A 26,576-nucleotide genomic window follows, 5' to 3' on the forward strand; every position below is an offset into this window, starting at 1 on the left:
TTCCTTGTTTTTCAAAACATATAATCTAAGCACGGTTTTGCAGATAATGAAGACAGAATGTTTTGTAGTGTATGTAAATTACAAAGAACAGTATAAGCATTCAGGCTCCACAGGAAAGAGGGACTGGGCTCTGACTCTGATCCTGTTGACCCAAATTCAAGCAGCTGCCTAAGCTGGCTAGAGAAAGAAAGGCATGATGAGGTACTCTCCGATCACTTCTCTCCTGGGGAAGGGGGGAACAAGTGGCTCGGGGGGAGTATGTATTGTCAAAGATCCCAGATGGAGATGAGAGACCTAACAGGAAGTGCCTGCTTGAAAGAGGTAATAAGGTTGTTTCCGGGTCACATCATTACAGAAAAGTGTGACATCTCCATCTGGTGCCTACTGTATGCCCACTTCAGGCATGCACAAAGGAAGTGGCTAAAGCACCGTAATGACAGAACGGATGACAGCTCACCCCACAGTGAGAATCAATGGAGATAACCCTACAGTAGGTCAGACGATCTACAGGGCTAGGGAACAAAAAAGCACGCAAAAAAAAAAAAACTCAAACCAGAGGGTGTCACTATCAGAAGGACATAAACACTTTCTCCAAAATTTTCTAAAACTTAGCAACAACTGCGAGTGCTCTCATTCTAAGTAAGTGCAGAGAAGATCTTGTGAAAGGGCAGTGCATTATAATCTCATTTTTTTGACATAGAGTGCAAGGTGGGAAACAAAAAACTTCATTTAAAAATTAGCATGTCCAGCCCCATCAGGTTCACATTGGAGTAGAGTAAAATAAAAATTATTAATAATTACTTATAATGCTAAGGGGATATTAGTACAGCACAGAGGTTCCATATACAAGATGAAAAATATGTTTGCAGTTTTTGCCCATATTGGGCCTTTAAACACTGTGTCTATGTACATGGCTAGAAGGAAGCATCACCACAATAAATGTCATGGATTTCATCAAGTGACAGTTTGTCAGTGGTTAACAGTACTGCACCCTACATAAATCATTCTGTTTTCCATTTGATCATAAGGAAACTCGAGGAGAGTCCATGCCAACTCTGTGAACCAGAGTACAACAGCACCCATTCATAAAGATAATACCCCTTCATAAACAGAGTACAGACCTGTTGATACCTTATGTGCCTTTACCAAGCTCCTCGAAAAGCCATACCCCAGCAAACCATCACTTAATTCCTACAGTACAGACTACTATCAATAACCCAACACGACTGCAGCAAAGGCTAAAACAGTTCTACTGTATCCAAAAAACTGACACTGTGGCTAGATAAATAATTAGAATTGTGTGAGCAACTTTTCTTCACTGCTCAAGTCCATTCAACACACTGCATTATTCTTTCCTTACCGCAAGACTGGAAGAGAAGACTTCTGAAAAATCACTACAATGAGTTCTGAAGGCAATCAGTTTCTTAACAAATTCATTGCAATGTGATATAATTAACCTCTGACTGGCTTAATGACAGCCCACTATTAATTAATTTATCTATTGTTTATTGACATTTGATTACCAGGAAAGTCCGACTGGGTAGAAGTCCATTTTCAGCAGAAGCCAGAGGAAAGCGCCAAATTATTACAAAACATTTTAAGAACAATAACGTTACAATCTTCAAAAGTAAAACAAAAGCATATGCAGTTTAAATAATTACAAAAAATTAGACACAAAATAAAAACATTGGTTACAAATCGATGCAGGTTATATGACAGCCATTTAATATTTAAAAAGTTTGTAGAGAAAGTAAAGGTAAGTTAGTATAATACAAACAGGAATTGCAATAAGAAGTGAGGGAAAAACAGACTTGTGGTATATGTAGAAAGGAAGTCGGGAAAGAGAATTAGACAGAAGAAGGGATAGGAAGAAATGGAAAAGGTAGTTGTTCACATTTGAAGATATAGTTTACCCTGGTTTTGAGCAAGAACAGAACAAGATTTTAGCAAGGAAGTCTTCAGAGTGGTTTTGAAAGATGAAAGGGAGGATATTGACCTGATGGATACAGGTAAGGAGTTCCACATCTTAGCAACCTTGTATGAATACATACAATGCCCAGTAGATTTGGAAAGTTTTTAGACAGGCGGGAGATTTGGTCACTGGATCACAATGACCAAATGGCAACATAGTTGTGTAGAATGATTTTTAGTGCTGGACAGGCAGATGGATGCCGGATAATTTTATAGGTGATAAGTAGCTGTTCATATGTTAGTTGATGAGGCAGTTCTAACCAATTAGGTAAGGAGAGAGCCTGGAGTGCCACTTTACTGACTGATACCTATTGGACAGGTAGCTTTTGAACCACAGAAGGGTGGGCTGACACAGACCTAGTGAGGATATATGAAGTAGAAGTTTGCTCTGACAAACTGTACTGAAGGCTTTAGACAAGTCTAGAAATAAGGAAGAGACTAGTTTGCAGTTATCTCTAGCTTCATTGACAGTATCTATATAGGTTGAAAGGTCAGTACTAGTACTATGGGAAGGATGAAAGACATGTTGTGGAGGGGATAGGAGTTTTTCCTCTAGAAGATAGTCTTGCAAATGTTTCTGAATCCATTTTTCAAGTATTTTGGTGAGGAGAGATATGATTGCTATAGGTCTAAAGTTATTAATGTCTGTTTAATTTCCTCCTTTGTGAAGCTGGACAATGTGCGACTTTTTACAGAGAGACAGAGCATAGGATTCCTAGACTGACCTATTTATAAGGATCGAGACAGGACAGGCAATGCTATTGGCTGCAACTTTTAGGTATTGACTTGGAAGGTCATTAGCTGAAGAAGAACACGGTTTAAGATTTTTAAGAGTAGTTTTATATAGGATGTGGGCACAGGTTTGAAGGTGAAAGAGGATGTGGTGATATGTGGCTGTTGGGCAGGGTTAGGATTAAATGTTGAGGATTCCTTGCTTAGAGATGCTATATACTATCTATAAAATAAGAGTTGAACTGTATTGCAGTTTCGAGTGGTGAGTTAGTGGGAGAGGGTTTTGGGTTGACTTTTTCACCAGGATGTAAGATTTTGTTAATGGATATCTAAAATGTTTTAGGGTTATGTTTAATGTTTTTCTGACAATTATTATTGAATAGCTTTTTGTCTACATTTATTTGCTTTTTAATACGATTGCAATTAACAAATGTAAAAAAAAACTTAAACATGCAGTACTTTCTTCAAATTTCTTCTAGCAAATGTATCTTTTAGACAGTGTTACTTCTAAAAGCATGTAAATGTCCTTACTGAACAAAGCCAAAATTTCCAAGTACATGTGGAAGGTGTGCCAAATACTGGGTGCTCCTTACCACATCAAAAGGCTTCTGACCTCTGTTTCCAAAAGGAAACTTGCATGTGCTCCTCCTTAAAATGGATCAGAAACACTTATTCACAGAACATTTCCGTGAGGTCTACTCATTTCAGACCAACAGACAGGCCAAGACTGGCAGAAAATCTTACTGTGGTAGGAACTCCCTTCCAAACCAGCTGACAGAGAGGATTATGCCCCCTGTGCCCCCTATTATAAAGAACTGTGAGTTCACCAAAACCTGAATTGGGGTAAATTATAATTTGTATTGACCTTGGCGCAGTCAATCTATTTGTGCTGGCTGAATAAACTCTGGTGATATGGTTGAGAAATAACTACCCGTATTGTTGTTTAGTTGAATCCAACTGTGTGTGACCTCAACAACTTTAGCACACCAAGCCTGTCTGTTTAGAACTGATTCTTCAAGTTCTTACAAATTCATATTCATTACTTTACTAATTCTCTCAATTCATCTTACCTTTGCCACCCTCTTCCTCTTTTGCTTTCAATCTTTTTCAGCATCAGAGTTTTCTCCGGGGGATCCTGCCTTCACATTATGCAAAATATCTAAGCATACAAGGGAAAGATAGTCACACACAGTTTAGAATGAGACATGCGTGACAGTGACTCCATCACTCAACAACACACTCTTTTGCCATGTAAGGCAAAAGTGTTGTTGTTTGGTAGTTTGCTTAGAGGATTAAGTTGTTTCCTGTGGTCCAGTGGTGCAAGGTTTGATTCCCTCAGCCTCTATTACCTAACTCTGAGCAAGTCACTTAACCAGACACTGCTCCCAGGCTGAGTCTGAAAAAGGTCCATGGAGATCAGAACTCTACCCCAGAAAAACAAACACAAATAAACAGACAAATAAGTAAATAAGGAGACCTCCAAGAGGCCCAAGTGATTGACAGGAAATAAGAGCTAAGCCCTAGGCTTTGTTTCTGAGAGAAGATACAAGGGTTATGTTGCAATGCTTGACTTCATTCACTTAAGAAAATGCAGTCTATAGAACATAGATGAGAGTCTGAAATGGAATTAGGTCTAAAAATGTGAGGCTTTGTCTCAGTGTCCTTTACTTTCCTGTTCTTGCCTGGGATCCGCCACTGAACTCGGTTTACATTTTTTCAAGTAGGTGGCTTCCTTTGGCTCCAAGCACTAGTGTATGTCTAGACCATCTTACCAATGTCATTGCCTTATAAGACTAAACTAATTGCAACCTTTACCACAAAGTGCTTTGATCCTGGATGAAACGGACAGCATCTACAGTGTTCTCAAGTCATAATTTGACAACTGGATTTATATAGAGAGTTTATGCTTCTAAGCAATGAAAATTGCTATGGGAACATAGGAGATGTAAACTGTGTGAGCAGTTAGAAAGACCTAGAGGCTGTTGGGATGCACATATCCCTGAATTCCAAATGTAGGAATAATGTAACTTGGAGAAATGGATGCATATATGCTGCTGTAATCATGAGGACTCAAACATTTGTATAAGGTTTGCATAAGATGGCATATAATTGATCTATCTAAGTGTTAAACCCATTGCAAAGGGTTCACTGAAGTAAGATTTCAAAATTCTCTACTTCAAAAAATAAAAAATAAATAAAAAATGCCGAATGACCACCTGGAGCAAAAACAAGGCATCTGTCTGCACCATTAAGCATGACTATTGACCAGTGCAACACAGTGTTACTGATGGGAACAGTCTATAGAGGGCCCACTTTCCTTTTCAAGAGGTGGGTGGTTAGCATACATTATACCTGCTATAGGAGAGTTTCCTGGCAGAAACCAAAAGCTAACCATGAGGCTGAAAAAGGAGTATACAAACACTACTGTGTGAGACATAAACCAAGTAATGTCTCTGCAATGTACAAAAACTGCTGTGTGCAGAATGTACCAAGTAATGTCTACAATGTACAAAAACTGCTGTGTGAGACAAACAAAGTAATGTCTCTGCAATGTATAAAAACTGTTGTGAGTCATATACCAAGTAATGTCTCTGCAATGTACAAAAACTGCTGTGTGTGGCATGTACCAAGTAATGTATCTGCAAAGTACAAAAAATGCTGTGTTATACAAAGTAATGTCTCTGCAATGTACAAAAACTGCTGTGTGAGTCATATACCAAGTAATGTCTCTGCAATGTACAAAAACTGCTGTGTGTGGCATGTACCAAGTAATGTCTCTGCAATGTACAAAAACTGCTGTGTGCGGCATGTACCAAGTAATGTCTCTGCAATATACTATCACATATGATCTACCTACATTAAATACACTGAATGCTGGTGTGATGAAAAAGATCATGCAGAACTGTAGAATCTCATTCTTTCATATTTAAGAAGACCAAGACTTCTAGTTATGCCTCTGGCTTTTGCACCTTTTCAATAAACAATTGAGGTACTTCTTCTCTGGTTGTAAGGGTCAGCCTCACAAACTCATGTGGGGGTTGTGCGGGTAGTGACAAAAATATGGAATGAATGCACTTTCAAAAAGGTAAACATGGTCAGCTACATGTGAGAGAGACATATTTTTTCCTTTTCCTTCTAAAATAATTCATGTTATTTATTTTAAAAACAACACACTGAATGTCTTTGCATTAGCTGATTCAGCAAATCCTTGCTGCTTTTTAAGCATGAATGGACAAGTATTCACAAATACATCCATCATGCTGTAGTTACATCTGTATACAGAAGCTGAACTATAACACTGTGGTTAAGAGCATGACTGGTTTACTGTTCTCATTTTCACCACATGTAGGGCATGTCATCTGTAATGTCTACTTCTCTTCAGTCCATCCTGTATCTTTGAAGTTTTCATGCCTTCTCCTTAGTTCAGTGATGAAGTGCAAAAAAAGCTTTAAAAGGAAAGTCAGCTTAAGACGTGCAAATGTTAAAGTCTTAAAACTCTTTGGAACAGTAATTTTGCATGAATGTGCTGAACACCAATGCCATCATGGTAAGATTAATCTTAGTGGGTTTGCAGACAACAAATGAAACCAAATAACCAAGTGGGCCACAGTGACATGTGATAGCTCTCATCTATCCCTAAGTTTGCATGGCACTTACGTGTGCATCTATGAAGAACTTCACAAGATCACACTGCTCAGCTACGGATACAGACAGACAACTATGCTCTGTGATCATCAGTAAAGCTGTCTTAGCACACTGTACTAAAAAGACAACCTGGTGCACTTCCACCTGGCACTGGGGTCACACACAAGGAATGGAACCAACACTTACTACATCAATGTAACAACCTGATTTTGTTTGCAAAAAATGCTTATTGAAAAAAAATTATGTGATGACTGCAGCACCTAAACTATTTGGAAACCCAGTGCATTGAAACAGCACAGAAAGATATGGTTTGCTCTGAGAACTAGAACTCCTGATGCCACCTCTGAACTATGTCAGGGGGTGCCATGACTCATTCATTCTTCGTACAATAATTTTCAGGTACCACAGTACCTGATCATCCTTCATACTGCATGAGTACATAGTTCATTCTCTGCACATTAACAATAGGTAGAATGTCTGATCATCCTTTGTATAGTCCTCCACTACCATGCAACAAAGGCTTCCTTCATACTGCAGTAGCAGGTACACCAACAATTACATATGCTAAACACAGTGTCAGAAAGTACCACAATGCTGATCCATCCTTCATGCTGTGTTAAGTATCATGCTATGAGATGACCTGATAAGAGAGCACTCGTATGCAATTGCACTGACACAGAGGTTCAAGTCACATCAGTAACAGATGGCCAGTCATGACACAGGGGATGACTCAATTGTCTGAATTCAGCTCTCTCACTTGGGTAGAGCTGAGGGAAATGTAAAACAAATCCAAGGGTACACCAATGGCCAAACAGAAAAAAAATCCAACGAACTCCAGAACAGTCTCTTTATTAAAAGCTGTGCACAGAACAGTAAGCGCTTTCACATTGTAGTAACGCTTCTTCAGACTTCAATGACATGCCAGTAAAACTCAATCTTTATATAGCGTAATCATTCACCTGCAACTCATTAATCTCTTAATTGATGATACAGGCTTAAGTTGCTATGTCTACAATACATGTAGTTCACTAGCAAATATTAATAAAATAACAACACCTATCAGACATCATAAACACAAGTATAAAAAGCATTCATCAACTATCTGCAATGTCATAAAAATATATTTAAAACATATCAGTGTTTAAATGGCTTGGCTGCCAAAAATGGTTTCAGACTTATTCTCTCATTCAACCCATAATGATGTGCCTGCAGCCTAATGATCCATTTATTTTCTACCTCTTCGGTATGATTCTTAACATTACCTAACCTACTGGTCCTTCTCACTAATTCTAGGACTCTAAATTTGAAACAATGTTGGAGCCCATTTTCTATTGTAGGGCGTGCTAATGCATTAGACATGTTCTCTTTGTTAATCGCATAGAGGTATTCTCTTATGCGTTCACGGAGGGTCCTGTTTGTTTTTCCTACATAGTATTTCCCACAGAGTTGATACTGTGCTAGGTATACAACATCCCTGGTCCTGCAGTCAGCATAACATTTGAATGTGTATCTACGCCCTGTATGTGGATGTACAAAAACATTATCAGCTGCTATATATTGGCATTGGTTACATGTCCGGCAGGGGAAGGTGCCTTTTCTTTGAGATTGTATAAACCCTGCATCTGTTTTCTCATAACATAACAGCCGTTTAAGGGATTTCATGTTCCTGTAGGCTATTCTTGGTGTATCTTCCACTATGTTCATAATTCGTTCCTCCATAGCTAGAATCTTCCAATTTCTCTCTATTATCTTTCTGATCTGACAATTCCTATTTGTAAAAGGAATAATAAGCCTAGTTTTCTCATTATGTTGCTTGTTTCTTCCTATATTGCTTGTTTCCTTTTTACCATAAAAAAATGGTCTACCTTTACTCTTCCTTAAATTATTACTTGACTCTATAGTAACTTGTGCTATTCCCTTATCATACCCTCTAGATACAAAATTGTACAATAATCTACCTTTCTGTTGGGTATAGGCTTCCTCACCTGTAGTGAGTTTGGAAGTCCTAAGGACCTGGTTAGTGATGATATTGGAGTGAACATGCTTGGGGTGCATACTAGTGCGATGGAGGAGGCTGTTCCTCCAACAAGGCTTCCTAAACATTTCCATTTCTATCCCATTCAACCCTTTTGTCAACTGAACATCAAGGAATTCTATCTTAGTGTGTGAGTGTGTACCCTCAAAGTCAAGAAAATCAGTGGTCCCATTCAAATAACAGATGAATTCACTTAACTCAGAGGTAGGTCCTCTCCACACAACAAAAATATAATCAACAAAACGGCTATAGTGCTGAATATAGTTGTCGAAAGTGGTGTTATTCAAAACATAGGTATCTTCCCAATATGCCAACACCAATTTGGCATATGTGTTGGCGCAAGGGGTCCCCATTGCTACCCCCTTCTTTTGTAAGAAATAGCTGTCTTCATAAAGTAAAACATTATTCTCTAGCACTAGTTCAAGTAATAACATCCATTTTATAACCTTGCTATTGCTGATACCATTTTTTAGCAAGAAAAGCCTTACAAATTCCACCCTGATATCATTAGGTATGGATGTGAATAATGATTTCACATCGAGGGTTACAAAAATGTCATCATTATCTATACTTTTACAACTTTCACACATAGCTAGATTTTCTAAAAACTGTTGCGTGTCTCTGAGTATATGGCTGGTATTGTTGACAATGGGTTTAAACTGTTTATCTAGATATATAGATACTGACTCGGTTAACCAGCCTCTACTGGATACAATGGGTCTCAGCGGGGGATCATACATTACTTTGTGAATTTTAGGCAGACCCCTAAAGAGTTGAGGGAAAGTCAACACTGCCTCACTCTCAATGTATGACAATCCCTTGGCAGTTCTTCATCCTTGTTACTGTTATGAGTAGGTACTGTAATACTAGAAAATTCTTCACAGTTTATGCACACATAATGAGGTCTGCTCATTAATCACACTGCGTACGCTGGGGTATCATAATGCCCTCACAGTCAGCATGCTGTATCAGCAGTTATCAGGATGCCTACTCATCTGTCATACTTAGCCATCTATTTGGGCAGCATCCCTTACATGACTAAAATTGATGGCATACAACTTACAGCATTATCACTTTTGGCATACTGGGCAGCTGGTAAAGATGCCTAGAGATAAGTGAATGTCATTACAACATGTGCTCAGATACCATCTTGGGTCTTGTGCAACTTCCTTGTTATTTTGATCTAAAGGAATATGTAAGGACATGGGACTGGGACATGTCAAAACCTGGGTACACATCTAACTGGCTCTTTCTGTCTCACAGTGCTACTTCAAAAGCCTGGGACACCTTTGGGCAAGTTGTTTATGCACATTACTGTCTCTCTACAAGTATCCTCTGCTGGTGCAGGGGTAAGAATATATACAGTAATGACTGTTCACTTCATAATACAAAGTAAGGTTAACTTGTACTAATACAGACCTTAACTGGACAAAACAGTGGAACATGAAGAAATCAGCAAAAAGTACAGTTGTGTATACTTACCATAAATGTAGGTGTTCATGTGTATTCACTATTGCAATCATCACCTGTGGGTTATCCCTGCTGTGGTAGCCCTCGGTCAGCCCAAATACCAGAGTCAGTGTTTTTGTGCGCCGGCTGCCATCACCTATAGTCTGATGTTAGGTCGTCAGTGCTATATAGCAAGGCAGCCGACATCAATACATCAGTTTTTCTTGCGCTAACCTGTCAGAAGTACAAGGGAAAAGAGGGAAGTGGTCCTGGTGACTAAAGCCACCTTGGGAAGCTTATGTTCCCCTAGGTGAAGATGTTAAATGGGGGATGGAGGGAGGGAAACCAAGACTGCAACAGCGAATACACTCGAACATCTACATTTATGGTAAGTGTACACAACTGTACTATGTTCTTCGTGTTTCACTGCTGCAGTCATCACCTGTGAGAGGATTCCCAAAGCTGAGGAAAGGGATGGAAGGATGGGTTGGGTCCTAGATATGGGTCAGAAGGCCCTGCAGAATTGCAGAGGTAAATCCTGCCTTAGAAAAGAGAGGTAGGTGGTAATGCTTTGTAAAGGTATGGACAGAGGTCCAGGTGGCCGCTTCCAAGATGTCCCTGGTGGGTACTCCTCTGAAGAAGGCAGTGGAAGTGGATGTTGCCCTAGTGCAGTGGGTACGGATAGACGTAGGTATGGGTTTCCCATGTAGTCTGTAGCAATAACGGCTACAGTGTGAAGTCCATTTGTAAATGATTTGTTTGGAGATGGGCTTCCCTTCTGCCCCTGGGGCAAAGCTTACAAGTAGTTTGTTGTTTTTTCTGAATGGCTTAGTATGATCCAGATAGTATCTAAGCTGTCTGTGCACATCTAGTGAGTGCAGAATTATTTCCCCCTTGTTTTCAGGATTGGAAAAGAAAGTGGGAAGGTGTATGGCCTGGTTAAGGGTCATATCAGATACCACCTTGGGCATAAAGGAGGGGTTAATTCTCAGGGAGACTCTGCCTGCATGGAAAATGAAGAGCTCGACAACCATGACAGCTTGAAGTTCTGAGACCCTTCTGGCTGAGTTGATAGCTAGTAGGAAGGCAGTCTTCCATGAGAGGTATTTCAATTTTGTAGAAGCGGCAGGTTCGAAAGTAGGTAAGGTTAGTTTTCCTACCACATAATTCCAGTCCCAGGGTGGCATGGGAGGCCTGATATTAGAAGCCCATCTGAGGAATTGCTTAATCAAAGGATGACGGAAGAGGGGTGGGTCTGAATCATAATGGGCAGAAATGGCCAAGGTATGAATTTTAATAGAGGACAAAGAGAGGCCACTATTCAGCAACTCTGCTAGGTAATCCAGGATGAGAAGGGATGGAAGGTTGGGAGGTACTGTCCCCTTTGGACTGTTTCCAGGAGCAGAATCTTTTCCATTTTCTTGCATATGATTTTCTTGTGCTGGGCCTTCTGGCCTCTGTGATGATGTCCAGGACCTGTTTGCTTAACAGGGACTCCTTGTTAGTTTTTAGTGTATAAGCCATGCTGAAAGATTGAGCGTCTGTAGGTCTGGTTGCAGTACCTTCCCCCTCTCCTGGGTCAAGAGGTCGGACATCAGGGGAAACAGTTTTGGGGGCTGTAAGGTCAGGCTGCGTAATAAGGGGTACCAACGCTGTCTGGGCCAATCTGGAGCAATGAGGATGGCCTTTGGTCTCTCCTCTCTTATTTTGATCAGAACCTTGGGAATAAGGGGCAGAGGAGGGTAAGCGTACACAAAGAGGGAGTTCCAGGGGAAGATCGAGGCATCCACCTTCCACGGTAGGAGGTGATACTCCTGGTACATAACTTTTGCAGCTGGTGGTTGATGTGTGAGGCAAAGAGATCCATTTCTGGAGTCCCCCACTCCTGAGTGATTTGCAGAAAGATTTCTCTGTGGAGCTGCCATTCGTGGGGGTCCAGTAAGTTTCTGCTTAGGTGGTCTGCCAGTGTGTTGTGGACCCCTGGTAGGTATTGGGCAATTAGGTGCAGCCTCATGGAGATGGCTGTAAGCCAGAGACTCGTGGCTAACCTGCACAGGGGGTAAGATTGTGTGCCCCCTTGCTTGTTGAAGTACCACATCACTGTGGTGTTCTCTTTTTTTATAAGGAGAACCCCTGGCCTAAGATGGGGTTGGAAGGAAGTCAGAGTCTTTTGCACTGCCATCATTTCTTTCTGATTGATGTGCAAGTGAAGTTGCTGGGCATTCCAAAGGCCTTGGGTGTCCTGCCTGCTAGGTAAGCACCCCAAGCAATGTCTCAGGTGTTGGTGGTGATGGTCTGGCCCGAATGGCGAAGTTTGAAGAGGAGACCCCTGTTCATGGCACAGGCCTCTGCCCACCAGAGAAATTCTGCCTTTATACATGGGATCAGAGGGAGTGTGGTCTCTAGGGACAGAGTGCTGACACCAAAGGTTCTTTAAGTACCACTGAAGTTTTCTCATGAAGCCTGGTGAGAGGGATAAGAAGGATGCATGATGCCATGCATCCCAGGGCTTACAGGAACCTCCTTCCAGTGAGGTGACCTCTGGAAGCCAGCCGGGTGAAGTAGAGAGGCAGGAAACTCTGTTTTTCTGGGTACAGGAAGGCCATTTGGGATGCTGTGTCTAGCACAGCTCGCAAGAAAATAATTTTTCTGGTGGGGTTTTGTTTTCATTTCTTCTCATTGATGGTGAACCCTCGGAAAGTTAGGAATGATTTGACAAAGAGAAGGTCCTGGAGCAACCTTTCTTTGCATTCTGCCTGAATGAGGCAGCCGTCCATGTAAGGGTAAATCTGTATATTTTTCTCTGCAGAAGGCTATAGCTGGGGCCAAGCATTTGGTGAATACTCTGGGAGAAGTAGATAAGCCAAAGGGCAGCGCAGAGAACTGAAAGTGTTGATAGCCTGCTCTGAAGCACAGGAATTTCCTGCACGATTCCCTGATAGGGATGTCGAGGTAGGCATCTTTTATGTCTAGTGTCACTAGCAGGCATTTTTTGTTAGCACAGGCATGAGCTGCTGCAAAGTTAGCATTTTGAATCTGAGTACCACCAAGGAAGTGTTCAGTTTGGATAGATCCAGGATGGGGCGCCAAGTGCCCTCTTTTCAGGGAACAAGGAATAGTCTGGAGTAAAAACCTTTTCTTGTCTAGAGGGACAGGTTCTACTGCCCCCTGGGATATTAGAATTTGACCTGTTTCAATGCCTCTGCTCACTGGTTTGGGGGGAGGTCTGGGTACCCTCTTAAAATTGGGAGTTTGCTGACAGAGAATCTGTATCCCTGGGAAATGCTTTTTAAGATGCATTGGTCCTTGGTTATAGAAACCCAATTGTCTTTGAAGAGGGTGAGCCGCCTTCTTAGTTTCTGATGAGGGAAGGTAGGGCAGAGGGGGGAGGTAGAGTCATTGTGAGTGCTTGCCATAGAAGCTTGGCTTAGAACTCCCTGCCTTAGAGACGGACGTGGTTAACTGTTTGCTTCTTTGCTGGCCTTGGGATAGGGGCCTGGATGGCCTGTCCCTGCGGGGCTTACATTGGCCCTGTCTGCTAGGTGCAGGGAAGGCCCAGTGCTTAGAGGAAAAGTTCCTGCTGAATCTGGGAGGTTGAACTTGAAAGAAATCTTTTACTGGTTGCATAGATTTTGCTTTGTCTTCCATCTTTTTAAGCACTTCTGGTGCTTTTTCCCCAAACAGGCGCTCCTTATCTAGGGGTGCATCAATACATTTAGACTTGACATGATCAGGGAGAGGTTGTTTCTTCAGCCATGCATGTCTCCTAATAACAGATCCTGTCACTGCTGCCCTGCTAAAGGCTTCTAGGGCATCATATCCACATTGTAATGAGTGTTTGGCCACTTGACAAGCAGAGTGTAGTAATTCTGCCAGCTCTTTTGAGTTGGCACAGTCAGGAGAGGTAGCAAGTTTCTGTTTTAATTGTTACAAAGTGTGCTGTTGATATTTTAACATATGGAACTGACAATTGAGTGCTCTGTATGCTAATGTTGCAGAGGTGTATACTTTCTTACCCCATCTGTCCAGAGCTCTGGAGTCCTTGTCAGAAGGAAGAGGATTATTGACAGAACTAGTCTTAGCTCCTTTGGGTCCCTGTGTAATGACCTCAGGGTCTGCAGAAGGATTCCTGTATCAGTATTTGTGAGAATCTGGTACTCTATAGTACCTGTCAAGTTTACTTGGAGAAGGAGGCAGGGCATCCGGGGCTAAGCTGGATTCATGGAAATCATCATCTACCACTTCCATAATAGGTGAGATGGCTAGGGGTCTGTGCTGGGGCAGGTCCAGAAACTTTCCAAGTCTTTTCTTAGACTGTGGGAAATCTTGAGATTCCTATTGAAAATGTTCCCTGAGGGAGTGAAGGGTTTCCCCAAATGAGAGGTCCTCTGGAAGGGAAGCAGAAGAGATGGATTCCTCTGCATCTAATCCTCATAAACAGTTAAGTGATGTTGTTCCTCTTCAAAAGCACAATAATCAGATTCCTCAGACTCTTGGTCTGTCATAATTTCTGGGGAAGGATGCCTTTTCCTTTTAGGAGTGGGAGCCTGAGTACCTCAGATGAGGGAGATGAGATCCTCCGCCATTTTAAGCATTTGATCTTGGGTTGGGGGAGCAGTAGCAAGATAGTGGCTAGAAGCAGATTTCCTAGGAGTGGCTTCTAGGCCTGAGAGAATCCATTGATCTCTAAGAAGCGGTAGTTGGATGCAAAGATGTAGTTTTTTGTCTAGATTCAGTAGTGCGAAAGGCCTCCTTGGAAGCAGTTGCCTGCATCGCGGCTCCGGACCCAACCAAGGCAGAGACAGCCAAATGCTCAGAAGACGACGTAGATTTCTGTGGCATACCGGACTCCAAAAGGGTCTCGGCAGAGGCCTGCATAGATAGCGAGTCAGGCATTAGGGGCTGCTTCCGGAGAACTGACTACTTACTTAGTGGTAGTGTCGTCGGAAGGCTTAGCCTTGCATGGCCTGTCTCATTCTTTATCTCTACGTTTTTTCAGAATGTCCACAGATTGTTGGCTGATGGACGTCATATCGGAATTCAAAGACGGAACACGAAAATAATTGTCTACATAAAAAACTCTACAGCGAATGGTTCTCGCATTAAAGAGGGCATAGAACTGGCAACGAGGGACGTCGTGATCTGGGCCTACAAAAGTGATGCAGTAAGAATGAAAGTCTCGGTGTGGGATCTGCTTTCCACAGGCGAGACAATTGTTAACTTATTTGGACATCGGTTAGTGCAAGAAAAAAGGTTCCCCAACGGGGTTTAGTTTTAGACATTTTCTGCTGAAATTCAACTTCTGGTATTGACCGACTGGCACTCGTGTGAACTGCTTCAGCTACGGGTTCCACAGCAAGAAAGACTGATGTAATGACGTCGGCTGCCTTGCTTTATAGCACTGATGCCCTGGCATCAGACTACAGGCGATGGCAGCTGGCGCACAAAAACATTGACTCTGGTATTCGGGCGGACCAAGGTCTACCAAAGCAGGGATAACCCACAGGTGATGACTGCAACACTGAAACACGAAGAAAGTACAGTTTTGTACCTACCATAAATGTAGATGTCCGATAGGTATGCATCTGCAGTCCTTACATATGGGTTGTCCTGCCTCAGGCAGCCCTTCGGTCGGCTGGATTCCAAAGTCTGGGTCCGGCGTCGGCTGAAGTCGCCCTTTCCCCGACGTCAGAGCGCCTGGGGTATAAAAGCATCAGCCGACGCCATCTTCCTCAGTTTTTCTTGCCTCAGATGCCAGGTGCCCTCTAAGGAAGGCTAAATTTGGAGAAATGCAAAAAATTCCAAACATGCACAGTAATATAAAACAAATGCACCATAATAGATAACCCCAGCTAGGTGAAATGAGGGATAAGTACCCAAGAAATACCACAGAGGGGTAGGAGGAAGGGAAAACCTGACTGCAGACGCATACCTATCGGACATCTATATTTATGGTAGATACAAAACTGTACTATGTCCTTCAAGGATGCATCTGCAGTCCTTACATATGGGTAGAATACCATAGCCAAGCTGGGGGTGGTAGGACCTAAGAAAAGGATGGTATAGCTAAAATGCCCTGCAGGACTGCCGTAGCAAAGCCTGCTCTGGATCTGGAATATAAAGGTAAGTTGTAATGCTTGGAAAATGTATGCACGGAGCTCAATATAGCAGCTTCTAAAATGTCCTTCATAGCCACCCCTCTTAAGAAGGCTGTGGAGGTGGCTGTGGCTCTGGTGGAATGAGGTCTAATGTTAGCTGGCACAGTTTTTCCATGGAAGGAATAACAGAATCGAATGCAATTCCCTATCCATTTTGAAATTGCCTGTTTGGAAATTGCTTTTCCTTGTACACCAGCAGCATATGCTACAAAGAGCTGGTCAGTTTTTCTGTAACTCTTAGTTCTATCCAAGTAGTAAAGCAACTGTCTATGAATGTCCAGGGTATGCAAGTGTTTCTCTCCTTTGTTTTTTGGATTTGGAAAGAAGGTAGGCAGGTGAATAGCTTGGTTCAGTGAGACCCTGGATACCACCTTTGGCATGAATGAAGGATTGGTTCCCAATGAGACTCTGTCCTGATGAAAAATAAGGAATGGTTGTACTGCCATGAGGGCCTGTAGCTCAGATACTCTTCTTGCTGAGGTTATGGCCAGAAGGAAGGCAGTCTTCCAAGACAGGAACTGTAGTTCTGAAGATGCTGCTGGTTCAAAGGGAGGTAGAGTTAACTTTTTCAACATGAAGTTAAGGTCCTATGTAGGCACTGGTGGTTTCCTTGGAGGGTTGATGTTTTTAGTTCCTCTTAGAAACTGCCTTAGCAGAGGATGAGAAAATACCGGTGGATCAGTGTTGTACTGTGCTGAAATTGCTGAAGCATGAATTTTTATGGAAGAGTAAGAAAGGTCATTATGGAGCATTTCTGCCAAGTATTCCAGGATTTGTGCAATGCTCATCACTGTCGGATCTTGGCCCTTTGTGGTGTTCCAAGTGTGAAATCTTTTCCATTTTGCTGAATATGCCTTTCTTGTGGAAGGTCGCCGAGCTTCCATGATGATATCCTTTACTCTCTTGGATAGTTTATCCTGGCTTGGAGTCAAGGTATTTTCCAGGCTGTCAGCTGCAAGGTTTTCAGGCTGGGGTGCAGAGATTTGTAGTTGTGCTGTGTCAGAAGAAGTGGCCATTGAGGTAGAGGCCACGGTTTTGTGTGTGACATGCTCCTTAACAGTGGGTACCAGTGCTGTCTTGGCCAGTCCGGAGCTATCAGAATCACTTTTGGCTGTTCTGTCCTGATCTTCAGTAAGACCTTGGTCAGTAATGGAAGAGGAGGGAATGCATATACTGTTAGAGTATTCCAGCTGAAAGAGAGAGAGTCCACTTTCCATGCTTGTGGGTGGTATGTCCTTGTGCAGAATTTCTTCAGTTGATGGTTGTGGTGAGAGGCAAAAAGATCTATGTCCGGCCTGCCCCATGATTGTGTTATCTGAAGGAAGATGTCTGGATGCAGCATCCATTCGTGCAGATCCATGATATTTCTGCTTAGGCTGTCCGCCAGTACATTGTCTTTTCCTGGCACAAACTGGGATTGCAGTTCTATATTGAGTTTTAGGGAAAGTTCCCAAAGATTCATCGCCAGCCTGCAGAGAGGGTAAGAATGGGTACCTCCTTGCTTGTTTATGTACCACATAACTGTGGTATTGTCTGTCCTTATTAGCAGGTGGTCTTGATGCAGGAAAGGTTTGAAGGCCTCGATTGAGTGTATCACTGCCAGCATTTCCTTTTGGTTTATGTGCAGGTGCAATTCTTTTTGTGACCATAGTCCTTGAATGCATCTGCCCTCCATATGTGCTCCCCATCCATGGTCTGAGGCGTCTGTTGTAATGGTTTGGCTGATAATTGGTTTGCTGAAGGGCAGACCCATGTTTGACTGGCTTGCATGAGCCCACCACAGAAATTCCTTTTGAAGGCATGGAATGAGTGGGATCAAAACTTCTATGCTGTGACTGTGCTGATACCATAGACTCCTTAGGTACCACTGTAGTTTTCTCATATGCAGCCTTGCTTGTGGGATCAGAAGAATGCAAGATGCCATGAAACCCAGGGCCTGCAGGATTTTCCTTGCAGTGAGCTGGGTTTGTTTTGTCAGATTCCTGAAATAATTCGGTAGTTGTTCTTGTTTTTCTTCTGTGAGAAAAGCCATTTGGGTGGTTGTATCTAGTATTGCACCCAGAAACGTTATTCTTTGGGATGGAACAAGTCTTGATTTGTGAATGTTGACTGTGAATCCCAAGGCCTGAAGTAGGCGGATGGCATAATTCAAGTGTTTTACCAAAGTTTGTTGGCTGTCCGCTTGTATTAGGCAGTCGTCCAGGTATGGGTATATTTGAATCCCCTGAAGTCTGCAGTGTGCAATTACTGATGCCAAGCATTTCGTGAATACTCTGGGCGCAGTAGATAAGCCAAAGGGCAATGCTGAGAATTGATAATGCTCTGAACCTGCAAGAAATCCGAGGTGTCTTCTGCAACTTTGTCTGATAGGGACATGCAGGTATGCCTCCTTGAGGTCTAGAGATACCAGCCAGGACCCCTTGCCCAGCATGGGAAGAAGTTGCTGTAGGGTCAGCATTTTGAATTTTGGCACAATGAGATAAGTATTCAGTGCGGACAAGTCCAGAATAGGCCTCCATTGTTTTTCTTTTCTTGGAACAAGGAATAGTCTGGAATAAAATCCTTGGCCTTGTTCTGTGAGAGGAACCTTTTCTATAGCTTTCATTTGCAGTAGGTTGGAAATTTGTTTGAAAGCCTCTGCCCTTTGATTCGGAGGCAGGTTTGGCATGCCTTTTCTTTTTGGTAATGTATGAAAATGGAATCTGTATCCTTTGTCTATTATTTGCAATGTCCATTTGTCCCTTGTAATACTGTGCCAGTTTTTTGAGAATAAAGATAGCTTTCCGCCCAAAGGTGCTTCCAATTGAGCCCTGGTTGGCAGTGTCAAGGTAAAGTCATTGAGTTTGTCCTTGTGCAGCAGTTGTAGGCCCTGCACTACCTCTCTGATTAGGAGGCTGCCATTGACGTCCTCTGTAGGAGCCTCTAGCTTGCCCTCTACCTCTGGCACGCCTGTTCTTGCCTCTTTGAAATCTGTCTGTGTCTGGAAAGGACCAATTCTTAGAAGGCCAATTTCTGCTGAATCTTGGTGGTTGGACCCGGAGAAAATCTTTGACTGTTTGTACAGATTTAGCCTTTTCCTCAAATTTCTTTAAGACCTCCTGAGCCGTGGAGCCAAATAACTTTTGCTTTTCCAGTGGCGCATCCAGAAGCTTTGCTTTAACATGATCTGGCAGAGTTTGTTCCTTCAGCCAAGCATGCCTACGTATGACTGCACCTGTCATTGCTGACCTACATGAAGCTTCCAATGCATCATAACCACACTGCAAGAAATGGTTGCTAACCTGCTGGGAGTTATGTACCAGATCCTGAAGTGCCTTGCGATCTAGGGGTTCAGGTGAAGACAGTTTTTTATGCAATTCATCTAACAAATACTCTTGATACTGTATCATATGGAATTGACAATTTAATGCCCTCATAGAAAGAGTGGAAGTATACACTTTTTTACCCCATCTCTCTAAAGCCCTGGACTCCCTTTCAGAAGGAAGTGAATTTTTAGTAGTGGTGGTAGCAACCTTTTTAGGGCCTGGGAAATTGGTTCTGGGTCAGCAGAGTGGCCCTTGTAAAGGAAATGATGTGAGTCCGGGACCCTGTAGTACCTATCGGGCTTGACAGGAGCCGGAGGAAGGGAGTCAGGGGAAATGCTAGACGCAGAGTACACATCATCAATGACATTCAAAACAGGAGGAATAGCCAAAGGTCTATGCTGAGGTAAATGCAAAAAAGTCCTTAATCTCTTCCTGGAATCAGAAAATTCCTGGCCCTGCCATTTAAAATGCTCTCTCATGGAGTGAAGGGTCTCCCCAAAGGACAACTCCTCAGGAGGGGAGGCAGGGGGAATAGATTCCTCTGCATCAGAGTCCTCGTAGGCCGTAAAGGCCTCCTCCTGGTAGTCTGATGGGGCAGAGTCATCAGAGGCCTCATCAGAAGACTGGGGGTCTGTGTGCTCAACCCTGGGCCTTTTTTCTAGAGGAGGTTGAGAGCCCCTGTCTGGATGTGGCTGAGAGCCCCTAATTAAGGAAATAAGGTCCTCAGCTAAACTTAAGATCTGTGAACCGATAGTGGATCCCTGAGGAATAGCCTTGGGAGGCAGAGATTTTGGCTGTTTAGCAGCTTTAGCCCGTGTGAATGCCTTTATGGACATGGATGCAGGAGGCCTGGCTGCTCCACGTGCTGGCGTAGTTTTATCTACAGAAATGGTGTCGGATGTTTCCAGAGCACCGGTTTCAGAAGGGAATTCTATAACCGACTCAGAGGAGGCCTCCGGGGCCGAGGTTGTCGGTTGTGCAGTTTCGACTGTCGGAAGTACCAAGGACTCTGTTTCAGCCGAGACCAAGACACTCGCGGTAGGCCTAGGCGTGGTTTCGGCCGAAACCACGGTCCGCGTGTGTTGGTCCTTGTCCTTCCGTTTTTTGGGTAAATGAGAAGTCGGAGTCTCCGACGGCATATTGTAACAGTAACTAGCCCCAAAAAATTCCTCTGCAAACTCCACCCGACGCCTAAGAGTGCGTCGATTGAAGGAAGCACAGGCTGTACAGGCCGAGACGTCGTGGTCTGGGCCTAGGCAGGGGAGGCAGTAAGAATGGAAATCCTTATGAGGTATTTGTTTCCCACAAGTTAAGCAATTATTAACTTTAAGCGTTTGATCTGACATCGGCTGAGGCAAGAAAGAGTCCCCAACGGGGTACTTAGCTTCTGAAGTCTTCGGTAGCTGAAGATACAGGAGCTGGCCGACCGGCACTTGCGAACTGCTTCTGCTTCGGGCACCAAGCGGCAAGAAAGACTGAGGAAGATGGCGTCAGCTGACGCTTTTATACCCCAGGCGCTCTGACGTCGGGGAAAGGGTGACTTCAGCCGACGCCGGACCCAGACTTTGGAATCCGGCCGACCGAAGGGCTGCCTGAGGCAGGACAACCCATATGTAAGGACTGCAGATGCATCCTTGAAGGACATCATCTGTAGCAAAAAACATGAAAGAAAGGTAATAAAACATAGCATACACATGAAATTGTTTCATGGTTTTTAATTTGCTTTAGCATGCACAGTTGTTGATATGTTTAATGTTGAGAAATGTAGACAATGAATGGCTTTTTGAACCTGAAATGGGCAGATCACGTGTCAGGTATGAGCACTTGGAATGTGATAAATTACTCAGCTCATTACATATGGCTGAGGAATCCCTACTTAGGCACAGTAGGTCAGATTCCAAGCAGTCATAAGGTCAAGGCAAATCATGTAAGTGATTCAGTGAGAAAGCTTGCATGTAATACAATCAATAAAAGGCAAATATAGCCTGGGCTTAGGCCACAATATATGCACACTACCTTCTATAGGAAATGTAAAACATGCTTTTTTTCCACTTACTGGACAAGATCTAGTTATATTCTCATTTGATTGAAAGAAAAGAGGAATTGACTAGATGTTGATGTATCAAAATGCACAAGTATCGTAACGCAGGTCATCAATGCTGGTATTTCAAAAATGTACTTACTGAAAAATGCAACACATCGAAATAACTGATTTCAAAATGAAAACTAGCAGTTTCTTTTTGCAGTCTGTCAACCAAAACCCTATCATTAACTTCAGACACACTTTTTCTGATTAGTTGTAATGTTATGGAAAGGTTATTTTCCTAAAGTAAGGTGTAGGGTTGAGGTTACGGTTAATGGTAAGGATAGACATAGTGGGCTTCACTTGCAAGCCTTTCTCAAACTGCAGACATTAACCATTGATCATGATTAGCTTGCCTATTTACAACAAAAACACTACTTGTCACAACAATAATACCAGTACAAGAAAAATTAAGGTACAATAAAAGCTAGATGGAAGAAAATAGAACTGAATACTAAGACAAAAATACCACTTGGTTGAAAGGAAAGGCTAGGTGTTATAAGGAGACAGAATGACCAAGTACTCATAGAAGTAAATGGCATGCAGTGGGAAGAATGTATATTTTTGCATCCCATGTTACGAGGGAGTGCAACTGTAGGCTAGAACCATACTCCGGAGAAAACAGCTGATTCATAATGCCTGCACACAATTACTCACATCTACTTCCTTTCTACATTCCGCATCTATTTACAGGGCATCTTCCATAATCTAAAGTAAAGAGGAAAGCAATTCCTATTAGAATGAGAAGTGGGCTAGCACTAATATTTAGGAAATGATAAATAAAGGCTAGATAAATGTCTTTTTGATGTAGGGATGTCAACAGTAACTGATAACACTGAGTGGAAGTAGCCCAAGTTACTGAAAAGGTAGTCATGCATGCAAGAACAGTCTTTCACAGTATTGTCTAATTTTCAAATGTAAAGGAGATCCCAAAAATAAATCATCAGCTACATGTGGGATAGGATCCTGACATGAATACTGATGTAAAGGCAGGAGACAGCTTGTCCATGGAATAGTCCAGTTCCCCAGGTAGGAGTGACTCCACAATGGATATTCATTTTAATGTGGAAGTGGGTATCATCACACATTTATTTTTAGATAACAACAAGTACAGACAAGTACAGTTAACTTCACATGAGAACAGGCCCACATCTTACAATGAGACACTTTGAAAACTGCTCATCTCTAAGTACAACAGGGACCCCACAAGCAGGTCCTCATCCCCATGTGACAACACCAACTAGAGTGCATTCATCCCTAGCTGAGAGGTGGTGTTTACACAAGACCCTCGCAATACCAAGTAAAAGACGCAATCCAGCACATCCTTATTCTTATGGTGATGGATGCTTGCAATATACACTCAGAGACACAAGAGGAAGATGGGCCCCAACTGTACAATCTCATATACTATGTATATTCTGAAGGGCTTCCACAGCACCTTCAGTCCCAGGTGAAACAAGTCCTATGCAATACTCTTTTTCTGTAGGCAGGAGCCTAAAGGCACACAATCATCTCCAGCTAAAAAGGACCTATAAAAACACACTGATGCCAAGATAAAAAGAAGATTCCAGTGATGTGTCTTCATTCCAAATGGGAAAGGCTTCTACAACAAACTTTCACGCACAGGAGGAAGAAAGCCCAACAATGAATTCTTATTTTAACATGGCAGGCACATACGGAAAACATTCATTTTAGGTGAGATGCAGCTCCTGCATATATTATTGTCCACAAGTGGAAAGGGTTGAATAACACGGTGCCACTTTACATTGGTGATGGGTCCAATTTGTGCTCTCATCTCTAGACTGGAAAGGACCCCTGGGTATATATCCACCCCAAACTGAATGGAGTCCTCTATAAAACATTATCATTCCTAGGTAGGATGGAATTCAAACAGTAAATATTCATCTCCAGATAGAATAACCCCCATTATATTACAGTCACATCAATCACGGAAACAGATCTGATGCTACAGGACATCAGAATCCTGGTAGGAAAAGGATCTACACTGGCTTCAGCTCTTGGTGGGAGAGAAGTCTGAACTCCAAGAGCACACAGTTATCTCTAGGATGGAAAGAGTTCCTGAAGTACATTCATCATCAAGTAGAACAGAAGTCCCTAAGTAAAATCTCACCCCAAAAGCAAGATAATGGTACCCTCACTGTGAAAGTCAATACTCAGGTAGGAAAGGACTACAATTACCCTGCGCAACTATATGCATGACCACAAGTGACAAATGTTGCATACAGTGTGAGAAGGGAAAAGATTAGTTCTGTATAAGCATTTCAGAAAGTAAATAACTAAGTAAAACAGGATGTATGACCACACAGATTTAACAACCCATTTCCTGCAGGCTAAGGAGAGCATCTTAAACACACTTGTAATTTCTGTAGGGTAACATAGTCAAACTGAGGACCACTAAAGGCTAGAGAGCATGTGTGGATTGTACCTGACTCTACCCTTGGGAAAGATGGCACGAGTGTAAGCAAATAATCTGAAAGTGTGCTACAGGCAATGTAATGCCATAAATAAATAACAGTACAAATATGCACAATGATGACAAAATACACTGCACTACTCTACCCCACCCCCACCCCACCCCCAAGAACAGTGCAAGCCAGCATGATGTGGATAAACATAGTACTCAGAACAGTGGGCAAGGCTGAAGCAAAACTCATTTCACAAACTTTAATTTATATTCTGACATGGAAATGGGGTCCACTTCCATCAAGGTGTTTAAAAACCTAAGCATTTGGAAAATGACCTAAATGCTCCATGGCAAAACATAACTAAAACTGTCTCCCTACAGACAGTCCTAGCTGATAAGTGCACCTAATGGCCTTAGTTAGAGAGAGAGAAACTGGGGAGAAGTCAGTTTGTCACTCAGGCAGTGTGAAGTAGATGTGTGTAACCATACAAAACCCTGCAAACTAATAACAGTGGATTTTCATAAGCTACTGCTTAAGGAGGTACTCACCTGGGTGAGCAGCAAGGTCACAAGTAGGTTCCAGAAAAGTACCAGACAGACAGACAGAAAAGGTCAGAAAGAATAAGGGGGGAAAAGTTAAAAGAAAGTGGCAAAAATGAGTGATGACAAAGTCAAAAAGATACAAAGCAGAAGATACAAATTTACAGAACTGATGCTTAAAGAAACTTTTAAATAATCCATAACACTAAACAGTGCCCCATTTTAGTTGCTACAGGTTATAGTTCAATTTCCTGTTTTCTTACCAGGCAATCGCGTTGTAATGTCTTTTCAAGGGCACTATATGTGTCTCCATCCAGAATCAGCCCATCTGGCATATCTTGTGCAAAGTCCAAATCTTTGAAGGTGGGACTTGGCTTTTCTCGCTCCTTTTTTGAAGCCCTTCTCTTGTATGTTGAGCCCTTTAAGTCATACTTCAAGTGCATTTTCACCACTCGTGGCAGAACATTGTTCATTACTACCATGCGGATGTTTTTTCCACCTGACTGTACACAGTAAAGTCCATAGAATTTGGGTAGCAGTGTTCTTGGGTTCTGGTTCAGGTTCTACAATGCAAAACAAGATTTTATTAACATTAGTTCTGAAATTGTCTGTCTAAAACTGTCACACCTCTTACTGCTAACTGATGCTGCCCAGTATGGGTTACATCACTCCTACACCAATACTGTCAAGTCAACACAGAAAAAGAATGCTTAAATCATAATATTATCTGACAGCAGGTGATTTATGCTCAGTGTGGAGAAATACACCTGAAATAACTATGCAAATAGCTATCTGATGGTTTATATTTTATTTTCAGTATCCCAGAAGTCCAATTATTTCTGTTTGATGCGGATGTTTTTGGTAGGCTTAGAACAGGCAGCATGATGCTTTCATGGAAACTTAAAGCAAAATAAATAAAAATATATTCTTATTATGGAGAGTTGAGAGGTCTGTCTTAATGAGTTCAGCTTAATGTTCAACAAAAAGACCAGGTGAATGGTCACTTAAAAAGAGAGATGACCAGTTGCATGAAAACAAGGTACCAGGTGTAACTCCTACGCCTCCACAATGACTTACCCACTCATCACTGCTGGATTTGTGCTGTGAACCAGTCAGTTATGGAATTTCTTAGAAAACTTAAGTGTTAATACTGCAGAGCTCTTTACCCAAATGCAGTCCCTGGCTTGGCCACTGACAATCCGCCTCACCTGCCTCTTTCTCAAACATACCTGGTACGAAAATAGAACATGTGTGTCAAAGAAACCCAAGGATGGAGAAGGGTATCTCTCAACTTGCTGACCATTTGTCATCAAGTGGTTGCTGATTGACTTTTTAATATCATTATACAATTTAACATAATTAGTTGGGTTGTGTCGGCCCGCAGTGCACTTTCAGTGGTTTTTATTCTCTTTTCTCGTTGTAGTGAGACCACTGTGTTTTTTTAAGTTTTCAAGTTATGCTTTTTGGAAATGAATATTTGGAAAAGTATACCTTGTTCTTTTGTAACTCGAGGATTACTACAAAATACATAAAAAAAAAAAAAAAAAAAAAAAAAAAAAAGTGCAGCGCCAGAAGTTCTGGACTTGAGGAAAGTCCTAACGTGAGAGTTGTAATCAGCAGATGTTTGAGAAGGCTTTTTCTGAAGTGAATCCCACCAATTTTTTTTTTGTTTGTTTTTTAGCACTCAGAAAATAAAACATCTCTGGGCTGATCCTGAAAGGAACCCTACCTTAATGACCCCCACGTGCACTCTGGGAAAAGGAAGTGCACTCACACCCACAGTTTCCAATTCTTTCCATAAAGTAGTAAAGTTGAGTAATAAAATATTGTGATCTATTATGTTATACAATGAATTTGCTAAGTTCTCCTTTTCACTGTGCACACAAGCATTAAGTCTCAAAAGTGCAGTCAACCTTAGGAGGGGAATGGAGGGGATTCAACTTAGGAAACCATTTTCAATTACCCATGGACATGGAGTGCAATTACCTATGGACATGGAGTGTACTCACAAATCGTACCCTGCTTAAAGAGGAATTTTAAATTGAACCTAACCAATGGGAAAGATTCACAATTAGGTTGTAATTACTATTTTAAAAAGAGACAAACAGATGCAAACAAATGCAAACATGATAACCCACAGCACATGGCTACCAAAAAGGCTCTACTCCTAAAATGTAGATGCAGTATTTTGTGCTTAGTGAAAGAATGTACTGACATCCAAAACATTTTCACC

At 42.1% G+C, this 26,576-nt stretch overlaps 1 protein-coding gene across 8 annotated transcripts in view; it reads right to left on the bottom strand.

The window, feature by feature from the left end:
• Positions 1-26,576, bottom strand: part of PIP5K1C (phosphatidylinositol-4-phosphate 5-kinase type 1 gamma) — a 1,117,364-nt gene that overhangs the window by 211,706 nt on the left and 879,082 nt on the right. For all 8 annotated transcript variants that reach the window (XM_044053870.1, XM_044053872.1, XM_044053871.1 and 5 more), the window contains one exon: positions 24,607-24,906. In XM_044053870.1, coding sequence (XP_043909805.1) covers positions 24,607-24,906 — 300 coding nt within the window. The remainder of the gene's footprint in view (positions 1-24,606; positions 24,907-26,576) is intronic.

The sequence above is a fragment of the Protopterus annectens genome, chromosome 13.part0 (genome assembly GCF_019279795.1).
Source record: "Protopterus annectens isolate FY-2018-M chromosome 13.part0, PAN1.0, whole genome shotgun sequence".
In the NCBI taxonomy this organism is placed as follows: domain Eukaryota; kingdom Metazoa; phylum Chordata; order Ceratodontiformes; family Protopteridae; genus Protopterus; species Protopterus annectens.